Source organism: Macaca fascicularis, chromosome 3, assembly GCF_037993035.2.
Source record: "Macaca fascicularis isolate 582-1 chromosome 3, T2T-MFA8v1.1".
Lineage (NCBI taxonomy): Eukaryota > Metazoa > Chordata > Mammalia > Primates > Cercopithecidae > Macaca > Macaca fascicularis.
In genome coordinates, this window is record NC_088377.1 from 133,284,515 (window position 1) to 133,312,321 (window position 27,807).

At 37.3% G+C, this 27,807-nt stretch overlaps 1 protein-coding gene across 26 annotated transcripts in view; it reads right to left on the minus strand.

Annotated features, from left to right (window-relative positions):
- The window catches only part of ADAM22 (ADAM metallopeptidase domain 22), a 245,780-nt gene that overhangs the window by 114,783 nt on the left and 103,190 nt on the right, over window positions 1-27,807 (minus strand). For all 26 annotated transcript variants that reach the window (XM_065542383.2, XM_045388728.3, XM_045388726.3 and 23 more), the window contains one exon: window positions 3,786-3,852. In XM_065542383.2, the coding sequence (XP_065398455.1) occupies window positions 3,786-3,852 (67 nt within the window). The remainder of the gene's footprint in view (window positions 1-3,785; window positions 3,853-27,807) is intronic.

The window sequence follows — 27,807 nt, forward strand, 5'->3', positions numbered from 1 at the left end:
ATCAACCCATACATTGTTTTATGTGAATTTCTGTGTCCGTTGTATATTTTACCACTGGATAGGTTTTTAAAAATAAAATTGCAATCTAAAAGATTTACCATGACTTTTTTGTTGTTTAAGACAGTCACTTGCTATGTTGCCCAGGCTGGCCTTGAACTCTTGAGCTCAAATGATCCTCCCGCCTTAGCCTCCTGGGTAGCTGCAAACAGGTATGACACTGCATCCAGCTCTTTTCTAAAAATGTTTTCTCCTGAAACATTTATTCCTTTACCAAAAGTTCAAAGACACCTGAGCACAGCCATTTATTGACTGGTTTCTAGCCGTTGTTAAGTTTGGAATAATACTTTAATTTTAAATTTGCATCCTTGGGATACATATGGCCATGCTTGTGCCAATTAACACAAGAAGCTCTTAGAGTTTAGCTTTGATTTCATATTTCCTTTCATTTACGTCAGTCCCAAGAGAAAAGTCAACTTAAAGAAAAAACCAAAAACTTACAGGGCTCTTAAGGAAGGTGTTATATAGGTGGATTGTGTTCCCCTAAAAAGCATACGTTAAAGTCCTAACCCCTAATACCTCAGAATATAACTGTATGTAGAGACAGGGTCTCTAAAGAGGTAATGCAGTTAAAACAGGGTTATTAGGGTGGGCCCTAGTTCAATAGGAAGGATGTTCTCACGAGAAGAGATTAGGATACAGATACACACAGAGGGAAAGCCATGTGATGACACAGGAAGAATACCATGTACGAACCAAGGAGAGAGGCCTCAGAAGAAACCAACACTGTCAACATCTTGATCTTGGACTTCCAGCTTCCAGAATTGAGAGAACATACATTTCTACTGTTTAAGCCACCCAGTCTGTGGTACTTTGTTATGGTAGCTTTAGCAAACTAATATGGAAGGTAAAGGAGAAGTAAAAGTTTTAGGAGTTCCTTTTAAAAAGGTACTGCAGGGAAGGAAAAAATATAAAATGCTACAACTTTGATTTATAATGTATTAATGAGTCATTAATAAAGAAAATAGACTGCTATCAGATTTCATGTAAAAAGAAATATCCCAAAGAGCTAAGCACAGAGGTCGAGACAGGAGGGAACCTGCAGAGAAATAATTGGCTACTGACTTTGGATTGATGGGCAGGATTCAGCACTTTCAATGTGGTTCCTGGAAAAACCCAGAGGAGAATTTTGAGTTAGATTTTTAAATGGAGTGGAAACAAATGGAGGTGACAGGTGAGACCAAAGTGGTTTTCTTAAAGGGAAAAAGAAACAACCTCTGGCCCTTCAGTCTGGACAAAGTTTGTATTTATCATTTCCCTAGTATGATAGGCTTAGGGGTTAGAAAAACCATCAACAAAGAAACTGCAATTCTCAGGTTGGAAAATCAGCAAAGACTGTGCGGCAAAGTCAGTGCTTCATGTGTTATGTATACCCATGGAGCCTTAAGATCCCAGAGTAGAGTGCACTTTGCTGATTAGATACAAGTTTTCTGAAAAAGGATATTACCATAGAGAGAGCAGAGAGCTATCTGCTAGGTCCACCCTCCACGCTCCTATTTGCATTTCATCATTCCACTGACAGACACAGACGGAAACAGATAGTGAAAGGCCTGTTTCCTTTCCTCTTTAATTTAACAAGGGAATAAGAGATACTCTACATCAGAAAAACATTATCATAGAAAATAGAGAAGTGAAGCCAAATGAACAGGGATAGGAATAAAAGGACCTGCAGATTCTATCCCTAGGTAATTTTTTTTCCCCAACTATAAACAAAATGGCTCCATTCTCCCATGTTATATCTAGAAAAATCCTGATATCCCTTCTGTAGGGAGGCAGTAATATAAATTAATCCACCATTCAATTCACCAATCTTTAGTTTAGGATAACTTTCTGGAGAGACAGGCATAATTATTACACCTAGATCGCTTACAGGAGTTACCAGATTTTCAGTCTTTATGAATTAGAAATGTATAGGTATACAGGATGTATTTATTGACAAAGTGTCCTAATGTCTGGAATTTGTTTTAAAATACTACACACATACACATACACACACACACACACACACACACACACACACAAAATAAAAAGAGAAAAAAAAGATAGTCAAAGTGTTGATAACTGTTGATGCTGGATGATGGGAATGAGGGGGTTCATTATAGCATTCTTTTCACTTCGAAATATGTTTAAACTTTTCCACAATAAAAAGTTTTCTTTTAGTTTACATATATATAATTGAAAAACTCAATTCTCTTCAGATTGTCATTTGAATAGGACGATATAATTTATTTTGGTTACTGATAACAGTTTAGTTTGAATAAAAAGCTTTACAACAGTAATATATGTACATAAAAAACTGAACAAAGGCTTTATGGGAAAATAACTTGGCAAATGTTTACAAAATGATACAGAAGCAAGCAGATACAATATTGTAGCTATATATGATACTATGTAAATATCTATGTATATATACAACTGTGTGCATATGACAAAAAAACTCAAAGAAATAACAAAATGAAAACATTTATCTCTCAGTGATGAGTTTAAGGATGAGTTTTCCTTTTTTGTTCTACTTTTCTCTGTTTACAAGTTTCCTAAAATGAGCATGTATCTAATTTGTAATTAGAAAAAAGAAATGAATGTGAACAACTGGGTTATAATTCAGATAAAGTAGAGTAGATAGTCTGAACACTATGCAGAAGAAAATAAACACTTGGCCAAAAGTCACTATACTCAACATTGAGCAGAAGGAAGCCCTACACTTGGGTGGCTTTTGTTTTCATATGCTCTCAGATTACACCATCTGCAGATCTGGGGGAAAAACCCCACATTCTTATGCCTCTAGCTAGTGGAGGCTTTTATTTTTGTGTTAATATTTTCACAGTTTACTTGTCATAACCAGTATCCTGAGATTTCTGTCTCCAGGTATTTTCAACTCCTTGATCTCCTGTAGATCTAACAATTTTACATTTTACTGGTGGAAGTGTGGGGTGCTGTGGGGTGGGGCTGGGTTAGGGGGCAGCGGGGGTGGGAATCTTTCACAACTGAATGCAAAGGCAAACACCTACCCTGGACCCAAGTTTTCACCTCTTGGTTCTCAGTGGTAACCCTAAAGGCAAATTTCAAAAACTATATTCAGTGACATAATCCAAGAAAGAACTATAGGTTGGCATAAAAGTCACTGGGGTTTCCTAGGCATGGTGGCTCATGCCTGTAATTCCAGCACTTTGGGAGGCCGAGGTGGGTGGATCGCCTGAGTTCGAGACCAGCCTGGCCAACACGGTGAAACCCTCTCTCTACTAAAAAGCAAAAATTAGCCGGGTGTGGTGGCAGGCACCTGTAATCCCAGCTACTTGGGAGACCAAAGCAGGAGAATCACTTGAACCCGGGAGGCAGAGGTTGCAGTGAGCCGAGATCACGCCATTGCACTCCAGCTGGGAGACAAGAGTGAGACTTTGTCTCAAAAAAAAAAAAAAGTCATTAGGGTTTTTGCCGTTAAAAATAACGACAAAAACCACAAGGACTTTTGCACCAACCTAGTATTTGCAGGTATAGCAATCCTATAAAACCTAAGTCTAACAATTCCTACAGTACCCTAAAAATTCTTTTTCTGATAACTAAAAGTAAAGTTTCATTTTTCCAAAGTGGGTGATAAAACTTTAGATTATAAATTATTTTTAAAACCCCCAAAACTGTACATTAGAAATATCATTGAAAATTAAAATCATAATCAGTAGTATTAAAAGATTCTCAATAAATTTCCCCACAAGTAGGAAAATTTCACTTACTTTAACTTCCACAGTCTTGCCTCCATGTTCAATGTGTCTCTCTACGTATTCAGAGGACAGCAAATCACTGCAACAACAAAAATAAATGATGATTAAACAGGATCCCAAAAATGTAAAACATGAAAATCAGGATCAAGTTTACACATATCGGCTTTAACAATTCTTTAAACCCCCCCAAATCAACACTTTATAGGTCTCTCTCTCTCTCACACACACATACACACACACACACACACACACACACACACACACACCCCCACACATACCCCCCCAGTATTTCTAAAAGAATGTAAGGTTGAACTGCCTACACCACCTGTCACTCCATTGCTGAGCACAGCTGATTCTACTGAACCAGCCAGTAATTCCAGGAAACTACTGTAAGCACATCATTGTTTTTAAGACATATTGTTCTTAATTTTTTACTTTAATTTTTTATCAAACAGTTTTAATTGCATATTATGCCTTACCATTTCTTTATGTGTTATATGTGATATTTTCATCTGACAAAACGTTAGTTTCCATCACAAAAGTAAAAAAAGGCAAAGAAAGTTAAAAGAAATGAAATGGAATATATACCATCAACATTTGAAGACAATTCTTTTTTGAAATCTATCCTAAACAACATTTACTTGTTTCTATAATATTAAATATGCTTCTCTTTAATTTCGTATATGTGAAAAACTTTCCCTTTTAATGAAGGGGTCTCAAGACACAACTTCCATAAAATATCTTTAATCTTTTAAAGCACTAAAATATAAATAAAACTATCATTAATAAATTTTTAAAAATGCATGAAGCTATAAATTTCCAGTGTTGCTCTATTAATAGACATTGAGCCAACTAAGAAGTCCTTAAGTGAACTGAAGATCATCAAACAAAAACTGTTCCAATCATTTCAAAATGTGCATTTTTGAGCACAGAGGTTCATCATAAGCACCATGCCTACAATTGCTTTAAATGTAAACAGAACGATCAAACAAGCATTACATTAATGCCGACACCATAATCTTGTACTATCTGATGCTTATATTACTATTTAGGAAACTTGTAATTATAGTCTAAGTCAATGCTTCATTTATCTTTAGAATAGATGTTCTTAATGACTTCATGTGAAAATCAGCTAGCATGCTCTCAGCTGCAAGCTGTAGAAAACACAACAAAAAGTATATTAAACAATGAGGACATTTATCACGTTATTTCTTCTTTGAAATTCCAGGACTAGTATAATGTAAATTTGCTTTTGAGGATATTTAGTTCTATTTGATAAATAAATTTGAGGTTTATAAAATAGAGGCAAACCATTTTAAGACATTTTAAGTACATACTTTGCTAGTAAGACATGAGCAGAATTCACCAATGTATAAAGTATTAAAAAGAAGACTGTGTATGTGTTACACGCTGACAGAAAGGGCTGCAAGATCAAGAAATGTCAATTATTCTTGAAGCATACGAGTAATAAATGTTCATGACATATTAAATACATAAGAGGCACTAAATATCCAGGATACACTAAATATACATATTCACTTAATATTCATGAGGGGGTTTCTCAGCTTCGACACAACCGATACTTTGGGCCAGATAATTCTTTGTCTTGGGAGGCTGTCTTGTTCACTATAGCACACTTAGCATCCCTGGATTCTACCTAATAGACGCCGGTAGCATCTCTTACATATACCAGTCATGACAATCAAAAATGTCTCCAGACATTGCTAAATGGACACTGGGGGACAAAAATCACCCTTGGTTGACAACAACTGCTGATACTCTTTCCTGCCCCATTTGTTATCTGTCCAATAAACACAACAGAACTCATGACTGTTTGTGAAGCTAACTGGCAACCCACAGCCACTGACTAGGCATACTTGTCCCAGTATCTCTCAGACACTTGAGCAAGTGTTATTAGCTTGGGACAACTGCTATCTTTGAGGCTTGCCCAAACCTCAACTCTGGTCCTTGTAACCACAACATCAGCGGGGAAGGCATATGCAGATGTATGAACATGAACACTAGGTACCCCAGGATTAGCTGGCATGGACCCTCTACCCTACTTGCCCCTAACCCAGGTATGCCAACCTAATAATCTTTCCTCTTGCCTCTCACTGTGCACTTTAAATCAATTTAGCGAATTATGTGATATGAGGATTGGAATGTAGTCTGTGGGAGCTTTTGGTTCCCTCACCTCTAGGATAGCTCACCTTGTAGCATACTTGGAGGCTACAATTGCATCAAAGTAATCTTCCCACCTGACATCAGGGCAGTTCCAGGGTTGGTTCATGTGGTGGCTCAGTGCCATTAATGAGATGAGGGGTGTTTACAACTTTCTGGTCTGCCATCGGCATGGTAGCTGGGACTCTCTTAACTGGCTCCTCTCATGACCCTGACATGACGGCTGCAATTCTCAGCATCTTACAAAAACTACATTATTCCAAGATTAAAAAAAGAAAAAAGCCTTGTATTTATTTTTTAAAGTGAACAAGCCCTTTCAAAAATAGCTCTTAGCATTCATCTTCTCAAGTATCTTTTGCCAGAATTACATTATATGGCCACTCCTAAACCAATCCTTTGACAAGAACATTCAAGATTCTCCTGCCAGGCCTCCCTTGACCATCACGATTCTTTACAGAGAACTGAACAATATTGGTGGAAAGGAGAGTGGTGAAGAAAGTACCTGTTGTACATCCAACTGAAAATTGTCTTTTTTTTTTTTTTGTCTTCATGAGTATATTATATATTTCACAAATTTCCAAGGGTTTATAACAAAAATGTGAAATTACACGGGAAAGACCTGCCTCAGGCAAAACCGGTAATTGCTCCAGCATCTGCATCACACCCTGTTACCCAAAACAGGAGAGATACTAGCCAGGTGTTTGCAAAGGACTGTCCTCCAACCTTGCTATCAGTCTTAAAAACTTCCCCAGAAGTAGGAGGGAAACATTATCATACAGAGGCATGTTTATCAGCAGACCCAGCAAGGTGCCCTCTCCTGGGAATCTGAACTTGTCAATTCAGAAAAAAATCATTCAGCTGATGAAGGAAAGAGAAACAGAAGTCAAAGGTAAGCTGACATTTAAAAGAAACTGAGCTGTAGGGCGGTGAATACCAGAGTGAAAGCCCCAAATCCCCACTGCTGAAGTCCCTGAATGCAGAACACCCTATCCCTGCGCTAGACATCTTCGGGATCCTTGCTCTATCACTGTCACATGAGTCAAACCCCACTACTGGAGCCAGCATGAGTGAAATCAAAATCACCTAAGTCAAATATTCCTCAGAGGAATACTAGCTGTGGTGTACAAATAGTAGAAGTAATAATAATAAAAAAAATTTAAAAACAACTTTTGAGTCCTCCAGGTTTTCAAATTTCAAGGGAACATTTCCCTTTGAATTATAAAATCTAGGCATTAAGAGAATATGAGTCACTGCATGAATGTAATTACAGCAAAGAAAAGCCCTCTGCTGAGGAATTATGCAGCTATTTCAATCAAGCCTCTATATACAAGTATTGCTGGAAAGCGCTCCATGTAATTTTAAACCAAAAACAGCTCATGCAATTTGGTTTTGTCTGTTTGCATATTGTGAAAGTTGGCTAAGTATTGTTATTTTAATGATTAGGGTGAGAAACCTTAAACTTAAAAGTTTCACTTTTCCCTCCACTAAAGTTAGAACCTAAGTAAATTTTCTTGAAGCTTCCTGAAGTAGAGATAATCAAATTACCTTATTTTTCTCAGAACATCATCGTTTATCATTATATAGGGATCTACTTAAATCATTTTAAGTGTAGGAAAATGGAAGACCTCCTTAACATAAAGGAAATTTTATATTAATGGAAATGGGTCAGGTAGAATTCACTCCATGCTAATAGCTTAATAATGATGTGTGAATGCTTGTTTGTGAACTTTGAAAAAGTAAAAATCATTTTCAACCAATTTCTAAAGGCCACTCATTCTCTAAAGGAAGTAAGTAGATGTTTATAAAATTAGAAATGTTTTCTGAGGCCTTTTTTCATTTGCATGCCATAATAAGCCTAAAAAAGCAAAACAAATATAATGTAAACATTTTCAGTCATAATAATGATTATCCTTTGTCTAGTGGGCAACTGTCATGAATCAAAGACAGCTGGTATAGTATTATACAAAGGTTTGGGAGTTAAAAACAAAAACAAATATTTTAATTTTCCATCCAAGCTCTGCCATTTACTAACTATGTACCCTTGGCCAAGTTGCTTAATCTTGATCAACATAATTTGCTTCTGTTTAAAATGGAGACCGTAAAAAAAAAAAAAAAAAAAAAAACACTTCGTAAAGCTGGTATGGTATTAAACTAGAACACAGATGAAATGCATCTCAAATCCTGATTTCAATCATTCACATACCCTATTCACCATGTCATATCTATTTATCTTTCTCTAGAACTGTCTCTCACTGTTTTGGGACTTAAAACCGTTGAGCCACTTTTTCACTCTCCTCACCTCCTTCTTGTCTACTTAATCCAGTTTATATTCCATGATCTGTCCTGATAAATTACCTCCCTGCACACACTCTAAACTAATTTACCCCTTTTTCCACTGTACTGCTTGACCAAACCTCAATCACAGTAAAACTCCTTCTACTAGTCAAAGTCTGACTCCAAGAAGCAGAACATCTTGAATGTTCATAGGCTGGTTTAGGATCACAGTTGTCAAATGGTCCCACATCACAACACTGCCCTTAAGTCCACTACACTTTTCCGGTCAATTTACTCTGAGAAGAACCTTCTAAATCTCTCTCCTCACATCTCCAATGTGCTCCCTCATTATTACTCCCTTCAGATAACCTCACTTCTGTATTCACTGAAAAATGAAAAAGGACTACCTCATCTTTCCAATTACCAGCACCCCTGCTCCTGAACCAGTCTCTACTAGGATGTCAAATAGGCATCTCGAATTCAACATGTCTAATGCACAACTCTCTCAGTCAAATCCAGACATTCAATTCTACGTTCAAAATGTATCCTAGCAACAACTTGATGTGAAAAAAAAAAAAAAAAAAAAAACTGGAGACATTCCCTTAACCAAGTGATCACAGTTAACATAACCAGTAACAGAAAAAAAAAAAAAAAAATCATGTGCTTCTGAAGTGATGCTTGCATAAGAAGCAAACAAATGAACAAAGAAACTTGATGTGCAATAGATTTTCAAAGAAACAGCCTCAGAGCAAAGATCTAATCCAAGGGGCTGCCAGTAAGATGTAACCTCAAGGTCAAGAGTAAGTCAAGGGTGTAGTTTTAAAACCCTTTGTTAAAACTCAGAAAGACTAAAGGCTGTTTCGCCTTGACCAAATCATCTATGTGAAAGAGTTTCGAAGACTATTAAAGGCCTCAGCTAGACAAAAGAGTTTCTAAGAATCTCATAGGTTCTCATAGACATTGTCACCTAAACAAAAAGGCTAGTATGAATCTTCAGGGCGTTGTCCCACAGCATCTTAACTCACAGTAGAGAGGGGCCTATCTCAAAAACATCTGTGGATGTGGATTTGTCTAATGGGGTAAATGCCAATGAGATTCACATGAAACCTATGAAGTTCTTAAGAGAATTATATCACTAGAATCACACCAGCTTGTACCAAAATGGACAGTCAGTTCAAACTTTTTATAACCAGGAAACAGACCTAGAAAGATAGTTAGCATAAGCCCAGCATATTTCTTAAAAAAATAAATAAATGTTGACTCAGAGGGTGAACCCAAGAACCGCAAAGGACTGCCCCCAGGAAGCAAAGCAGAGCCTTAATCAACATACATTCCCTTCTGCCAAAGCAGGAAAAACCAGTAACATACCTGATTCAATATCAGAAACTCAGTGGACCAGTGACTGCTAAGTAGCTATATCCCACTTTTTGAACAGGAGTGTCTACTGCAGTCATCCTGCCCCATCTACCCTGTATTTTAGGTTATCTTTTTGGTTCAAGGGTCTACACCTGGGCTACCTCACCTAAGCAGACCTATCTACACCTGGACCTGATTCAGATGATGAGAACCTGAACCTTGCATTCGAGCCTGATACTATAATGGAATAAGATTTTTCAGGGGTCTCTGGAGGAATGCAATGCATTCTGCATATGTGATAAATACAAATAATTTGTGGCCAAAGGACAAACTGGTTGATTAAAGAAGGCTACAAATTGTCACTCTTCTAATGGCAAAATGGAAATAATTTCTTTTCCCCTTGAATGTGAGCTGGCCCTGTGAAAAATATGAGACAGAAGTGATATTGTGTGTCTTGGTCCGTTTTGTGCTGCTGTAACAGAATATCACAGACTAGGTAATGTATATAGGACAGAAATATATTGGCTCACAGTTCCAGAGGCTGGGAAGTCCAATATCAAGGTGCCAGCAACTTGTGAGGGCCCTTTTGCTGTGTCACCATATGGTAGAAGGAGAGAAGGGAAGAGGGAAAGAAGAAGGAGAGAAGGAGAGAGAAGGAAGAGGAGAGAAGGAGAAAGGAAGGGAAGAAGGAGACAGAGAGAAGACAGGGAAAGAGGTAGGGAGAGGGAGGAGGAGGGAGGGAAGGTAAGGGAAGGCAAGAGAGGGTGAGAGTGAGCCAGAGAGACAGAGGGAGAGCACTCACAGAAGCAAGAGGAAATCAAACTTGCCCTTCTATAAGGCAGCAATGCCAGGATTGTGAGTGCAGCCAGCCCTCATGGCCTAATCAATCACCTTTAAAAAGTCCCACCTCTTCGCACTGTTACAATGGCAATTAAATTTCAACATGTGATTTAGAGGGGACAAACATTCAAATTACAGCTCTGTGTAACATCTGAGATCTGCAGATTCCATTTTCATGCATGTAGAATTCTCCTTTGAATCCAGCCACCATGCTGTCAGGAAGCCCAAGCAACCACATAAAAAGACCATGTGGAGGAGAATCATGTCCCTAGCTAACAGACCCAGTGAATTGCAAGCCAACACTGACAACAATTTCCAACCGTGTGACTGAGGCAAGTCTGCATCTTCCAGATATAATAGTATCCCAGCTGACACTACATAAAGCATATCTGCCCAGCTGACCTACAGAATTGTGCAAAACAATACACACCGTAAAGATTATAATATACTATAACAAGCTGACTATGCCTTCTTATTCTAACATTCAGTGATTGTTATGCTGCCCCAAATAACTATGTTTTCCTTACAGCAGTCACCAAATATTAAATGTAACTTACTTTGGACAATATAAAAGAATCATAAGACTTCAAATATGATTATAATCCAACCAGTGAAAATAAGAAAAGCCCACAGATCATGGGTCACAATCAAAAATCAAAGACTTCATAAGGTCTTTAAACTATGAAAAGCTCTCCAGAAGAACAGAACTGGAAACATGGAAGCTTTAAGGATCCAAATTTCATTATTTCATTTAAGAGGAATAACAAATTATGAACTTAGAAAGGTTTTTTAAAGAAAACATTCTTCCCATTCTCTACATTCTATGAATCCCTCCCCAACACCTCCATTTCACCTTCTTTATTTTCTTACTTTCTCTAGCCATGTACCAACCCTCCAGATCCTTTTGATATATTAGAGAATCCTCACTATAGAAAATGAATAAATATCACTGAGAATTAACCATCCATTCCTCAGCTTTTTTTAAAGTGCCAAAACTGTTATCTATACGCTCAGCATGTAATGAGTGGTATTTAAAACGTTTATGTTGTTTAAATTAAAAGGAAACTACAAAAGGGAATTAAAAGTTTATTCAATATCTGATTTTTGGATGAACGTTTCATTTTATTACTTTTCCAATTTGTAAATATAATTCCGTTTTTGCTTATGCACATAAAATAAATATTCTGTGTACCCTTGTGTCTAAAGGTGAGGCTATTTTTGTTACATTCTATTGAGGAAGTCACAATCTGATGAAAATTCTCAGGGAGCTTTAAATGTGTATGCTAGGGCTAGGGCACTTAACAATAAATGTGATTAAGTAAAAGTTGAGCCTGGCACTATCATGAATGTTAGCTCTTATTTATAGAATCCTGTTCCTAGTAAAGCAAAGTTTTCCAAGCCTAGCTTTGCAGCAGAATCAGATTAAAAAAAAAAAATACCTAGACTCCCTCAGACCTACCAAATCAGAATCTCCTAGGTTTATTCTGCTATAAAGAAAAGTTATCAAGACATGAAAGTTTAATCAAATTAACAGTCTACAAATATGCTAGTAAAATTCTATTAACATATAATGGCCTGTTGGCATAGCTGATCATTGTAGCTCAATACCACTTTAAAAGCCAAGGTACCAGGGAACATACTACACTAAGGCAATTAAAATGAGCCCCTGGTGAATCTTATTGCAAATAATCAACAGAGGGAGACATGTTCTTCTTCATTACAGCCAAGTAAAGGACTAATGTTTTGTAGTTTTTTAAGGGTAAAATTGCCAGACTTACTTCAAATTTACTTAGACTTCTTATGAGTACCCTAGAAATGGAGATTTTGGGCACTTAAAAAAAAGATGAATTATTGGGCATAGTTCAAATAAATTATATTCCTTAAAGATTCTAATTCTTATAATATTTTTATAATATTAATCACTTGAAAATCAGATCCCATCTAATCTGGTTTTCACCACACCACTTCACCAAACCTGTACTCTCACGGTCACTAATTAGCTATCTCTATATCGTTAAATCTAACAGTTAATTCTCAGTCTTAATCTTACTTGATGTATAAGCAGCATTTGACATAGCTGATCACCCCTCCTCTTGGAAATATTTCCTTCAGCTTCCTACCAGGAACCACACAGTCCTGGTTTTTCTGCTTTTTCTTGCTGCTGCTTCTGTCTCCTTTGTCGGTTTCTTCTCATCACTACAGTTCCTAAACACTGGAATACCCCCAGGGATCAGTACTTGATCCTCCTCTTTTCTTCTGATGCTCTCTTTCTTGGTGATTTCATCTAATGTTTTCTCTTAATTAACAATTATATGCCGATGTCTCTTAGATTTATATCTCCAGCTTAGAATTCTCCTCTGAACACTGGAATCATATATCCAACTCCCTCCGTCCCTCTCTCTCTCTCTCTCTCTCTCTCTCTATATATATATATATATATATACACATATGTATATATATCTTACTTATTAAATAAGCATCACACTTAACATGTCCAAACTTGGGCTCCTGATCTTGCTTGACCAACACGATTCTCCTATAATCTTCCCAGCTTCTTAAATGGCAACTTAAATTTTCCAATTACCCTGGCCAAAAATCATAGAGTGATCATTGACTCTTTAATCTCTTACAAATCACATATGCAACTGATCATATGTGATCATATGACAAAATATTGAAAATTTTGTCAATAGCGTTTTCCAAAAAATTTCCAGCATATGAACATTTCCATTGCTACTACCCTGGTCTGAGCCACGACGCTATCTTGCCTGGAATACTGCAAGGCTTAAGATCTATTCTATTAACCTATCAACACTTCGCTTACTATCCATGTGAAGAATATAACAATCCCATCATTCGTAAGAACACAGAGTAATAGACGTTATTATCCACTGTTAATGATAGTCAAATACTGTCCTCTTGATAAAGCAATTTTTCAAAACAGTAAAAGTCTTAAACTTCTAATATTCTTTGTACATAAGAATCTAATGAAGAAAATAACTCTAAATATAGGAAACATTTTATGGAATTAAAAAAATAATATCAGAAAACCTAGTGTTGACAAGGCTGTGAGCACAGAGTTTTGTAGAATTTTCACGGAGGGAAATTTGACAATACATATTAAATGTAAACCTTTTGAACCTGGAATTCTGTTTCTAAGAATTTAAGGAATAATTCTGAATAATTTTAAAAGAGATTTTTAGCTGTAAATATTTTCAATACATTATCATTGTGAAACACTGAAAAATTTTAAAGCAATTTAAAAAATAAGATCCCAAAATTTACAATTAAATACTCTGCTGACACTAACATGACATAGAAGATATCAAAAGGTGGTCATAGCATCTACAAGAAAAGTTCTACATTCTGCAAAACAAATAAAAAATATATATTGTCAAGAAAAAAGACAAGAAGCATACATTACAAAAATGCTAGCAGTGCTTCTTTCTAGGTAGATTACTGTTACATTAATTTTACTGATCTTATTTTGACACCTTAAAATGTCTATAATAAACATGTATTATATTTCTAATAAGAAAACTAAATTTTGAAATGTATTTTAGAAAGACATCACCCAATGCTATTCACAAAGCAAACTAAATATATAAAAATAGATAATTGGTTAAGTGAAATATTTTCCATACATTTAGTGGAAAATAATGAAGTCAACAAAAACTCTTTAATTAGAGTTTGTATTAACAGGTAATATGGTTCTTTTATGTTAAAAAACAAAAGCAGAACACAAAATTATATAGAGAGAATATAATAATCATATAAATAAAACAATGCACAGGGAAAAATACACTCACATGCTTAAAAATTTCACCTTTGAGGGGTGGCACTATAGGTCATTAAAAATGTTTTGGTTTTGGTTTATCATTTTAGATAGTTTCTTCTGGGTACTTATCACAAAATTTCTCAAGAAAAGTATTAAACATCTTAATTATTTTTCAGTTTTAAAAATAATAGCAATAGAAATAATAGTTAATAATTTTGAGCACCTACTACTATTACCACAGCTACCACTACTACTACTATTACTATGATTACTAGTACTATTTCTACTGATCTAATGGTTTTGCATGTATTAGCTCATCTGATCCACACAACAACATGCTAAGTACGTGCTGTGGTTTGAATGGAGTCATCCTTCCAAAGTTTTTACATTGGAACTTAACCCTCAAGGGGATGATATTAAGAGGTGAGGCCTTTGGGAAGTTATTGGGTCATGAAAGCTCTGCCCTCATAGAACAGATTAATGCCTTTATAAAATCTTTAGAAAGTTAGTCCCCTTTGCCCTTCCATCCTGTCTGCCAGGTGAAGACAAAGCATTTGTCACCTCTGGAGGACACAGCACCAAGGCATCATCTTGGAAGCAGTGAATGACCTCTTACCAGACACTGAATCTGCCAGTGCCTTGATTGTGAACTTCCCAGGCTCCAGAACTGTGAGAAAAAAAATTCTATGATTTATAAATTACTCGATCCGTGCTACTTTGCTACAGAAGCAGGAGTAGACTAAAGTGGTAGGTATGATTAGTATCTCCATATAGATGAGGAAACTGAAGGACAGAAAGGTAATTTACTCAAGAGTATGCAGTTAGTGGTAGTAAGTGTTATAGATAGGATTCAAATTCAGACAGCCTGACTACAGAGCTCATTCTCTTGACCACTAAACCCAACCCCAACCTGTATCTTTATTCCTCCCATAATTTTCTTCTCTTTTCATTTGTCTAGTTCTCTACATATGTAGCTACATCAGCCCTAAACTTTTCTACATAACTGTAAAGCCTTTGATATGGGTGAATACATTAGGTAATATATTAATTCCAATATTTTCTTGGCTACATCCCTCCTGTGGCCTTCCATCCTCCTGCTCACATCTGGACTAACTGCACCCTAGGCCTGTTGTACAGCCATAATCCTAGAATCTATGATCCTGGGAATTCCCTTGGCTTCTATCTTCATTGTGAACTGTTTCCTATATCTCACATTTTCTTGATCTCCCTTTTATTTTGGTGGAGCTCAGTCTCCAATGCCTTCCAAATAAAGAATGCATCATGTTAATTTATTTTAAATCTTGCACATATATTTTCTGAGAACTCACCTTTGATTGATGGTTTGGATTTGTAAGTACAGAAATCCTGCAGAACTTACGCAACAATGTTCTACTGTCTCCTAGTATGGCTAGTAAGAAGTCTGATGCTATTCTGATTCTGATCTTTCCAATGTGACCTTTTTTTTCCTGTATGGAAGCCTTTGTGATCTTCTCTTTTATCTTCACCATTCTAAAACATCAAAATTGTATGTCTTCGTGTTTCTTTCATTCACTGTCCTGGGCATTCAATGGGCACTTTTAATCTAGAAATTCCTATACTTCAGTTATGAAACATTTTCTTAAAATATTTCTTTGGTAATTTCCTCTCTGTCCTTTCTTTAGTGTCTTTCTGGGACTCCTACCAATCAGATGCTTAGTCTCCTGAATGATCCTCTAAATTTTCTTTTCTTAATATCACTACCATGGTGAATGATCCTCTAAGTTTTTATCTTGTCTCTCCTATATTTCACTTCTTCATCTTTTGTCCTGTTTCCTGGGAGAACTTTTTTTTTCAACCATATTATTCAAACATCTACTGCTTGTTATTGTTTCTACTATTTTTTCTAGGTGTTTTCCTCTGAATTTTTAAGTATGATTTTCTTGTTTCATAAATGCAGTAGTTATCTCTTTGAACACAGGCATACCTTGTTCCATTGTGCTTTGCTTTATTGTGCTTCACAGATACTGTGTTTTTGTTCTTGTCGTTGCTATTGTTGTTTTACAAATTGAAGGTTTGTAACAATCTGGCACCAAGCAAGTCTATCAGTGCCATTTTCCAACAGCATAAGCTCATTTTGTGTCTGTGTCACATTTTGGTAATTCTCACAGTATTTTAAACTTTTCATTAATTTATCTGTTATGGTGATCTGTAATCAGTGACCTTTGATGTTACTATTATAATTGTTTGAGGGCACAATTAATCAAACCCATATAAGAGAGTGAACTTAATAAATGTTGTGTGTGTTCTCACTGCTCAACTGATTGGCCATTCCCCCATCTCTCCCCCTCTCCACAGGCATCCCTATGCCCTGAGACAAAACAATATGGAAATTAGGTCAATTAATAACACTACATTGGCTTCTAAGTGTCCAAGAAAAGGAGGAGTTGCATGTCTCTTACTTTAAATCAAAAGCCAGACACAATTAAGCTTAGTGAGGAAGGCATGTTGAAAGCCAAGATAAGTCAAAATCAAAAATCAAACCTCTTATGCCAAACAGCCAAGTTGTGAATGCAAAGGAAAAGTTCTTGAAGGAAATTAAAAGTGCTGCTATAATGAACACATGAATGATAAAAAAGCAAAACAGCCTTATTGCTGATATGAAGAAAGTTTTAGTGGTCTAGATAGAAGATCAAACCAGCCACATATTCCCTTAAGCCAAAAACTAACCCAGAATAAGGCCCTAATTCTCTTTAACTATATGAAGGCTGAGAGACATGAGGAAGTTGCAGACGAAACATCTGAAGCTAGCAGAGGCTGCTTTATGAGGTTTAAAGAAGGAAGCAGTCTCCACAATATAAAAGTACAAGGTAAAGCAGCAAGTGCTGATGGAGAAGCTGCCACAATTTATCTAGAAGATCTAGATAAGACACTTGATGAAGGTGGCTATAGCACACAACAGAGTTTCAACATAGACAAAACAGCCTTTTATTGGAAGAAGATGTCATCTAGGACTTTCCTAGTCAGAGAGGAGAAGTCAATACCTGGTTTCAAAGCTTCAAAAGAAGGGGTCAGGTGCAATGACTCATGCCCATAATTCCAACACTTCAGGAGACCGAGGCAAGAGGATGGCTTGAGCTCAGGAGTTTGAGACCAGCCTGGTCAACACAGCAGGACCCTGTCTCTACAAAAAATTTTACAAAGTACCCAGGTGTGGTGGTACATGCCTGTAGTCCAACCTATTTGGGAGGTTAGGCGGGTTGATCACTTCAGCCCAGGAAGTTTAGGCTGCAGTGAGCTGTGATTGTGTCACTGTACTCCAGCCTGGGCCACAAACTGAGACTCCGCCTCAAAAAAAAAAAAAAAAAAAAAAAAAGAGAGAGAGAGAGAAAGAGAAGAGAAAGAGAAAGGCTGACTCTTCTGTTTAGGGCTAATGCAGCTGATGACTTTAAGCCAATACTCACTCACCATTCTGAAAATCCTAAATCCCTTAGGAATTATCGTAAATCTATTCTGCCTGTGCTCCATAAATGCAACAACAAAGCCTGGATGACAGCATATCTTTTGACAATGTGGTTTACTGAATATTTTCAGCCCATCATTGAGACCTACTGCTCAGGAAAAAATATTTCTTTCAAAATATTACTATTCATTGGCAATGCACCTAGTCACCTAAGAGCTCTGATGGAGATGTACAAGGAGATTACTGTTGTTTTCATACTTTCTAACATCACATACATTTTGCAGCCCATAGATCAACAAGTAATTTCAACTTCAAGTCTTATTATTTAAGAAATACATTTTGTAAGGCTATTGCTGCCATAGATAGTGATTCCTCTGATGGATCTGGGCAAAGTAAATTGAAAACCTTCACCCTATCTAGATGCCATTAAGAACATCCATGATTCATAAGAGGAAGTCAAAATATCAACACAAATATGAGTCTGGAAGATGAGTTTGACCATCATGGATGGCTTAGGGTCAAAGACTTCAGTGGAGGAAGTTCCACAGATGTGGTAGAAACAGCAAGATAACTAGAATTAGAAATGTAGTCTGAAGATGTGGCTGAATGCTACAATCTCATGATCAGATCTGAATGGATGAGGAGTCACTCTTTTTTTTTATTTTTTTTTTTTTTTTGAGATGGAGTCTTGCTCTATCACCCAGGCTGGAGTGCAATGGTGCAATCTTGGCTCACTGCAACCTTTGCCTCCTGGGTTCAAGTGATTCTCCTGCCTCAGCCTCGTGAGTAGATGGGATTACAGGTGCCTGCCACCCACCACACCAGGCTTTGTATTTTTAGTAGAGACAGGGTTTCACCATGTTGGCCAGACTGATCTCGATTCCTGACCTCAAGTGATTCGCCCTCCTCAGCCTCCCAAAGTGCTGGGATTATAGGCATGAACCACTGCACCCGGCTGAGTTACTTCTTGTGGATAAGCAAAAAAAGTGTATTTTATTTTATTTTTATTTTTTTGAGACAGAGTCTCGCTCTATCGCCCAGGCTGGAGTGCAGTGGCTCAATATCGGCTCACTGCAAGCTCCGCCTCCTGGGTTCATGCCATTCTCCTGCCTCAGCCTCCTGAGTAGCTGAGACTACAGGCGCCTGCCACCACACCTGGCTAATTTTTTTATTTTTGGTAGAGATGGGATTTCACCGTTAGCCAGGATGGTCTCGATCTCCTGACCTCATGATCCGCCCTCCTCGGCCTCCCTAAGTGCTGGGATTACAGGCATGAGCCACCACACCCAGCCAAAAAAAAGTGCATTTTTAAGGCACAATCTACTCCTGGTGAAAAGGCTGTGAACATTGTTGAAATAACAACAAAGATTTAGAATAATATAAACTCAGCTGATAAAACAGTGGTAGAGTTCTAGAGGATTAAGTCCAAATCTGAAAGAAGCTCTACTATGGGTAAATTGCTATCAAACAGCATCTCATGCTACAGAGAAATCTTTTGTGAAAGTAATCAATACAGCAAACTTAACTGTTATTTTAAGAAATTGCCACAAATACCCCAACCTTCAGCAACCACTATTCTGATCAGTCAGCAGCCATCAACACTGAAGCAAGACCCTCCAGTGGCAAAAATATTACAATTTGCTGAAGTCTAAGATGATCATTAGCATTTTTAGCAATAAAGTATTTTTTAATTAGGGTATATACATTTTTTTTTAGCTGTTGCATACTTACTAGACTACAATATAGTGTAAATACAGTATTTAGGGTTTTTTTTTTAGATTCAGGGGGTGCATGTGTAGATTTGTTACATGGATATATTGTATAGTTACGAGGTTTGGCTTTTAATGAACCTCTCAACCAAACAGTGAATATAGTACCCAGTAAGTAGTTTTTCAACGTTTGTTCCCATCCCTTTCTCCCCTTTTGGAGTCCCCAGTGTCTATTGTTTCCATCATTACATCCATGTGTACCCAGTGTTTAGTTCTCACTTATAAGTAAGAACATGTAACATTTGGTTTTTTGTTTCTGCACTAATTCACTTAGGACAATGGCCTTCAGCTGTATTCACGTTCCTGCAAAAGACATGATTTCATTCTTTTTAAGACTGCATAGTATTCTGTGGTATATATATGACACATTTTAAATCCGATCCACCATCAATCAGCACCTAGGTTGAGTCCATGATTTTGCTATTATGAGTAGTGCTTCATTGAAAATATGAGTACAGGTGTCTGAACATAACTTTTATATGAGCTGGGAAACCATAAAATTTATATGACTCGCTTTATTGTGATATTTGCTGTATTAAGGTAGTCTGGAATTGAACTCTCAGTCTCTCCAAGGTAGGCCTACATATTATTATAGCTTTGAGCTTTAAAGATTTTCTTCTGTTCCCTAATTTTTCATTGTTTCAACTGAATTCATTTGTTTCTCTGCTCTCTTTCTTTTTGGTTAGACAGCTGATCGTCCTTGGCTCTCTACTGTTGTTGAGAGTGAAGCACTACAACATCCCTGGAAGCTCTGTGAAGAACAGCAGGGTTGTGGATGGGTGGGCATCTCTAGAGGGAGGCAGGAACTCCATTAGAAGGATCCCAAATGTCAGCATCCATAGATTCTTTAGCATGGATTAATCACTTTGCCCAGAGAGTGAGCCTCCAGTCTCCTGGTTGGACAGCATAAACTTTGTGTCAATGTTCAGAGAGCCACCTGGGGGATGAGAACTAAGGATCTCTGATTCAACGTGTAGAAATCAGTACACCCTCTTGTTTTCAGTATATCACTTGCCCTCAGCTGACTATGCCCCCAATCCAGAAACGTGGGTTGTTTCTCCAGAAAGAGAACCTCCTACTCCTGCCGGGAAAGGAAGAAGCATATCCCTGCTTGCTGGAACTTAGCTGGGCTTCTAACTGCTCCTTAGGAAAATTCAAACACTAGAGGCAACACACTATATGTTCTATATTCCACTGATTAAAATTCTCTTTCTGACATTTTCATTTCCACATTATAAGCTTTTCTTTTTTCAAGCCTGCTTTTTTTTCTCCTACCTAGTGGAATTGCAATAGTTAGCTTTAACACTACAGGCCCTTCCAACTGCTGGTAAAAGGAAGGCCATCAAGATGAAAAGAAAACATCCTTTCTTTTAGATCATCAGGAAAGCAAGTACTAATCTATGTCACAGAACAGTCTTTGTGAACATCATTTCCAACAATAGACCCTTTCCCGTAATTCAGACATGAAAATGTGTTGTTATGTCCCATGAAGGTAAGTATAACTTCTAAAAAGTCTGTAATTCTGTTTGTTTCCTTAATAATCTGTTATCCTATTAAGAATATTTAAACAGACATCTCTGTTTGCTATAAAGCATAAATAACCATTAAGCCAAAAGAGTAGACTTGGCACTTCTCTTTTCTTCCATATGTTTATAGATGTGAAACAAAATAAAACAAAACTATGACTGTCAGGTTTCCCATTTTAAAACAGTTTTAGAGTTTAATATCTTACAAAAATAAGATAACCTTCTCTTCTCAGATCTATACCACCCAGTTTTCTGAGGTATCTCATCACCTCTATTTCTAGAACTTTTCCCAAGTTCTACTTCTTGTTGAAATCAGAGTCAGCTTTTTCCACTCTGGTAAGACAGTTACCACTTGTCCCTTCTTCTTACATCTTCCAAAATGTTATTGATGTCTCTCATCTGTTTTATTCTTGTTAGTTTATTATACCCTCACTATCATTATAACAGAGCAAAGATATATGCAAGAGTTCAATCTGCTATACCTACCCAGAAATATGTGGGTCATTTTTAAATGTTTATTTTTCTACAACAAGCATATAATCGTTATGATGGAAAATTACTGGATTAAACCTCAGCCAGGGAAATTTAAGTCATGGGGGCATGAAACAGGCACCAAAGAGTAGAAAATTATGTCTCACCATTTATCCCAAGACTCCAGCAGTAAGTCCTTAAAAGGTGACCTTTCCACTCTCTCGCATTTCAGTCTATTCCCTTAGCTGTCATTTCCTGACCTAGCTTTCAATTCCAAGGGCCATTACCAGCAAGTATCAGCCAACTTACAATTACTTTTGATGAGCTAGTAGTAATCACACCTAGACAAACTATTTTATTTTTATTCCACTAAAATGTCTTTGTGTTTTCACAATACCAGAATGCTACTATAAATAATGGAATGGGCTTTTTTCCTTATTATAACAGAACTAAATAGTCAGATGAGAGTCGTCATTTTTAAAACTGTCATCTTGAGATCTTCTTCATTTATGCCAATGATGCTGCCATAGTTCAAAACTTAATTAAAGTTTATCTTTTGGAATTACCTTCAGAGACAATGTATGTGACACACAAGAAACAGTCTCATTAATTCCTAAACATATTTTTGTGATTAACAAATAATTAGGCTAATCACTTAAACTAGTGAAAAGATGATTCTGAAGAGCTGTTGGCTACTTCCAAAACTCAAATATACCCTATTGATGTTATTCCATTACTAAAAAGATTCAAAAATGTGGCCAGGCATGGTGGCTCATGCCTGTAATCCCAGAACTTTGGGAGGCCAATACAGGAGGATTGCTTGATCCCAGGAGTTCAAAACAAGCCTGGACAACATAGTGAGACCCTGTCTTAAGAAAAAAAAAAGATTCAAAAATGTGCTGTTGACTTTAAAAGCAAATCCTACCTGCCCTACCCCCAATCTAACACTGGTTTGAGCAATACAGCTTTTTATTGTAATAAATACAATGTCATCCTAGGGCAATAACTTTAAAGGGATAACTCACTTAGATGTATAAGTTTTGAAAGGCCTGTTAAAAATTCTCATTGCCTCATAATCACTCCTAAAATTGGCTTAAATAAACAGTAAATGGAAAGAAAACAAATCAAGACCTTGACCCGATGATCTAACTTGAGTTAGCTTCTATATTTTAAGAGCTAATAATCATATCAAAACTGCAAACATAAAAGTTAAATATGCTTTGCTTTCCTATTCTGCCAGATTTTACAAAATTGTTTCTAGGACAACCTTTTAGGAGTGAATTTTCTTGTGGAAAATTACTAAATTTTTTGCAGCATCTGAAAATATGCAAAAGAAGATGAGATGGAAAAAGAGAAAACATCATATATATTATCAACTGTGAATGTCTATATGCCAGACACAGAGGATTGATTATCTGAGGCCTTTGGATGGGGCACCTCTTTTCACAATTATCTGATGAACCATTGTATTCCTCAATCTAAATTCAGCCAACAGCCCAGCAAAAGGAAAAACAGTGTCTTCATTGCTGCTTTTCAGCCATAAATTTCAAATTATGCTTTTATAAAAGAGAAATCAATGCATAATGCTAAGGCTTCATGTTAAGCTGCTGAGCAATAGAGGAGATCCTGAAACAAAATAGTTTCTATAGAAGCAACCAAGTGAAAAGAATCCAAGATATATCTACATCACTGACATATTCTTCTCATGACTCTCTCAACTTTTTGCTCTTATTTTAGATTTCAGTATTAAATGAATTAGGCATCTGTGGGGAATATTTTAATAAAAATTAAGCATTATCCTTGTCTATAAAGAGAATGAAGAAGAAAAAAAGAACCTATAAATATTCTATGCAGATGTACCAAGAAGTCCAAAACTATGAGTTAATAGGGACTCCATAAATATTTTTTAAATTGCAATGAAATTAAATGGACGCAGGAACTAGTTATTGCACAGGACTAACAGAATATTTCCCAAAATGCCTGAGAATAATCTGAGGTTTTTCTTTTGTGCAGATTCCTGAGCCATGAGTAATGGTATCACAGCTGTAAAAGTCTTGGGTGATGACTGGCAATCGAAAATAACAAGTAAAACATTTGTCATGATAGGGGTTGGAGACTAAGAAAACTTGGTTACCACAATTCAAGGAGAGATAACCAAAAGACGTTGAGATGAATACCAAAACACATTAAAAAGGTATATACAATTAACAGAGCACATAAATAAATGAAAAGCATTATGAAACATGTGTTAGGGGGCCTCTCCCTCCAGTGACTGGACTTCAGGTAGGGAAATTGGCACTGGCATAACTTTCCTGGATTCTTACCCACCCTATGGAGAACGACCATGGTCCACATTTCTCAACTAGGTGCAGTTAATATTTTTAAAGTTTGTAAACAGTGAAGACTCTCTCTTCTTCTCCTCTCTGCCCCAGATCAATGTGAATAGAGATTATGAGAATCTGTCTGCTCTACAGACCCATATCGTTCCTAAAGGAAATGGGGACAGGAGCACTAAGAGCATCACTTGGCCTTCACAGTCAAGGCACAGTGCTTTTCACAGGTTCACTAGCAAAAAAAAAAAAAAAAAGCGATTTTTTTTTTTTTTTTTTTTTTTTGAGATGAGTTCTAGTTCCATCACCCAGGCTGATCTCTAATTCCTGACCCCAAGAAACCCTGTCACCTTGGCCTCCTGAAATGCTGGGATTACAGACATGAGCCACCGCACCCAGCCAGAACAGAACAGTGATTCTTTGCTTTCAGTTTCCTTCCCTTTCAGTCTTTCCAAACTTGAGCAGGTCTAGGGAGCAAGGTCGTGAGAACAAAGGATAGTTGAGCAAGAAGGAAAATGGGAAGAAATGAAAGATATACATAGATATAGATATAGATATAGATATATAGATATATATATGAATGATATATGTTGAGTTTGAAGAAAGAGCAGCATGTTCCATTATAAAAATCCTGTACATTAAGGACTGTAATACTGGGGTATTGATTTGAACTCAGGAAAAAAAGAGTCACGGGTAAGTAAAAACTACTGACTTTAATTAGTTTGTTTTGTTTTGTTTTGTTTTAAAGAGATTTAAAACGATGTATTGTTGAATTTTGAATTCAAAACATTAAAATTTAAAACTCCACTTTTCACTAACAAAGTAAACATATAAAATGGTCACTAAGGCCCTATCTAATTCTAAAATTCTGGCATGGATTTAAGTTATCTCATCCAAAAACATATTTACTGAGCCTCTACTACATGTTGACATAGAAAAAACGTTTTGGACAAAGAGATGAAAATGGTGAAAGAATGTACAAAGAACCCACGAACACAATTCACAGTGATGCACACCATAATAGAAGTGTGCAGGAGAAACCGACCGTGTGTGCAGAGGAACCTCACACACACACACACACACACACACACACACACACACACAGAGGAGGGCACCTAACCAGGCCTGGAAAGTTCTAGAGGAAGGGAACGCAATGGTGATTATGGAGCAAGGATGTTTCTAAGATGAATGTATGATAGACCTGAGTTTTGAAGGAAAAGAGACTGGAGGGATGGAGGGAGCTCTGGTAGGACAGGCACATAATAGGCAGAGCTTTCTAATAATAGAATAACAACAGAAAAACTAAGAGAAGTATGGGAGAATATCACCTCAAGGCTCTACAGGGAAGTCAAAAACAGCTAGAGCAATGTTGCATGTGATGGAAACAAGGTGTGAGAAAGGAACTTTCATATGTTTCTGGTGAGAATATCAATTGTGTATTCCCTTTGACTCAGCAATTTCATTTCTGGAATTTATCTTACAGATATAATCCTATATGTGTACTATAATACACATATAAAAACATGTGTGTACATGTCATCACAGCACCACTTGTTTTTTATGTTTTTGAGACAGTCTTGCTCTGTCACTCAGGCTGGAGTGCAGTGGCATGATCTTGGCTCACCACAACTTTCGCCTCCCGGGTTCAAGTGATTCTCCTGCCTCAGCCTCCCGAGTAGCATGCCACCACGCCAAGCTGATTTTTGGTATTTTTAGTAGAGATGTGGTTTTGCCATGTGGGCCAGGCTGGTCTTGAACTCCTGACCTCAGGTGATCCGCCGGCCTTGGCCTCCCAAAGTACTGGGATTACAGGCATGAGCCACCGTGCCCAGCCCACAGTACCATTTGTAATAATAAAAAACTGTAAACAAACTTAATGAGCCTCAACGGAGGAATATTTAGTAAATTATGGTAAATCCATCAAATAGTATATACTATGTAGCCCTTGAAAAGAATGAAACATTTCTATATGTATTAGGATGGAATTATCTCTAAGACATTTTGCTAAGTGAGGATATCTTTTTTATTTACTCTTTTTTTTTTTTGAGTTATCCTGAAATCTCTAAGAATGCCTCTGAGCATTTCCTCTTCTCTTGAACTCTTTTGATGATGATGATGATGATGATGATTATCTTGAGAGAGAGATTCCTGCTCTGTTCCGCTGGCTAGAGCGCAGTGGTATAATCATGGCTTGCTGTAGCCTCAAACTCTCAGGCTCAAGTGACCCTCATACCTCAGCCTCCCAAGTAGCTGGGACTACAGGTATGCATACTATGATGACCAGCTAATTTTTTTTTTTTTAGTGGAGAGGGTATCTTGCTATGTTATCCAAGCTGGTCTCCAACTCTTGGCTTTTGGTAAGAGATATCAGAAGGATGTACCTAATATGCCAACATCTGCGTACAAAAAATACAATTATGTGTGCGTCTGTGTGTGTTCACATATACATGAACACGTGAATACATGGGCTCCCTCAGGAAGGACACTGACAATAAATGCAATAATAGATACTGCTGAAAGGAGGAACTGAATAACTGGAGGACAGAGATGTAAAGCAAACTTTTAAAAGTTCTGTACCTATACCCATATCATCTTTTAAAAAAAAAAAAAAACCCACATTTAACCCATAATATACATTTTTTTTTTTTTTTGAGATGGAGTTTCACTCTTGTTGCCCACGCTGGAGTGCAATGGCACAGTCTCGGCTCACCGCAACCTCTGCCTCCCAGGTTCAAGAGATTATCCTACCTCAGCCTCCCTAGTAGCTGGGATTATAGGCATGTGCCACCACGACCAGCCAATTTTCTATTTTTAGTAAAGAAAGGGTTTCTCCACATTGGTCTCGAACTCCCAACCTCAGGTGATCTGCCCATCTCGGCCTCCCAAAGTGCTGGGATTACAGGCATGAGTCACCACACCCAGCCCATAATATACATTTAACAATGAAGTAAAACACAAAAGTCCACGTTGAACTTTTTTAACTGAAGAAAGATTCAATATGAATGATGGCAGCTGAGAAGGTATTTGAAGAGAGACAGTGTTTAGTGAAAAGGGCCTGAAAGTACCAACACAAATGAAGAGCAACAGAATTTAAGGCAAACAGGATAGCTGACCAGGGAAGGACATGGGAAAGTTAACTTTTTTTCTCAGTCAACCATAAAGAAAATAAATGTCACATGGTGTGTGGAAGGAACAGTAGAGATAAACAAGGAAACTATCACATGCAGCTTCAATCTGTTTGGAAAAATAGGCAAAAATTATCACAAATCTTGTGATATGTGTACTATGTACTGAGATTTTAGGTATGTTTCCAGCCAGGAATTTTTTTTTTTTAACTGCTAAACCCTGAGGTCTTGCCGGGCGTGGTGGCTCAAGCCTGTAATCCCAGCACTCTGGGAGGCCGAGATGGGCAGATCACGAGGTCAGGAGATCGAGACCATCCTTGCGAACACGGTGAAACCTCGTCTCTACTAAAAAATACAAAAAACTAGCTGGGCGAGGTGGCGGGCGCCTGTAGTCCCAGCTACTCGGGAGGCTGAGGCAGGAGAATGGCATAAACCCGGGAGGCGGAGCTTGCAGTGAGCTGAGATCCGGCCACTGCACCCCAGCCTGGGCGACAGAGCGAGACTCCGTCTCAAAAAAAAAAAAAAAAAAAAGCCTGAGGTCTTTATTTTCTTCATGGTACTCAACTATCTTCCAATGTTTACAAAGTGAAGTGGATAGTAGGGACACCCCAAGCAGTGGGCAGTAAATGGCCCATGGTGACTGATGAGCGAAACAAACACATCAAAGATGGAACAAATTATATATTTGGATAAATTCAATTAGCAAACAGCTTTAAGCAGTCTGGCAAGTTAAACCCAGCCTAAACCCACATTCTGAATTTGGAGGGATATTTAATGATGTCCTGTTGAAAGCCAAAGGTAAAAATCCAAAAACTAATTTTACCAAAGTAAAAAAGAACAAAATAGCAACCTCATCTCATAACTCCTACTCATTGGGTACAAAAGGTCTGGTACCATAAGACCCTTTCAATAGTCAATATGAAATGATAATATAAAAAGGCTAAG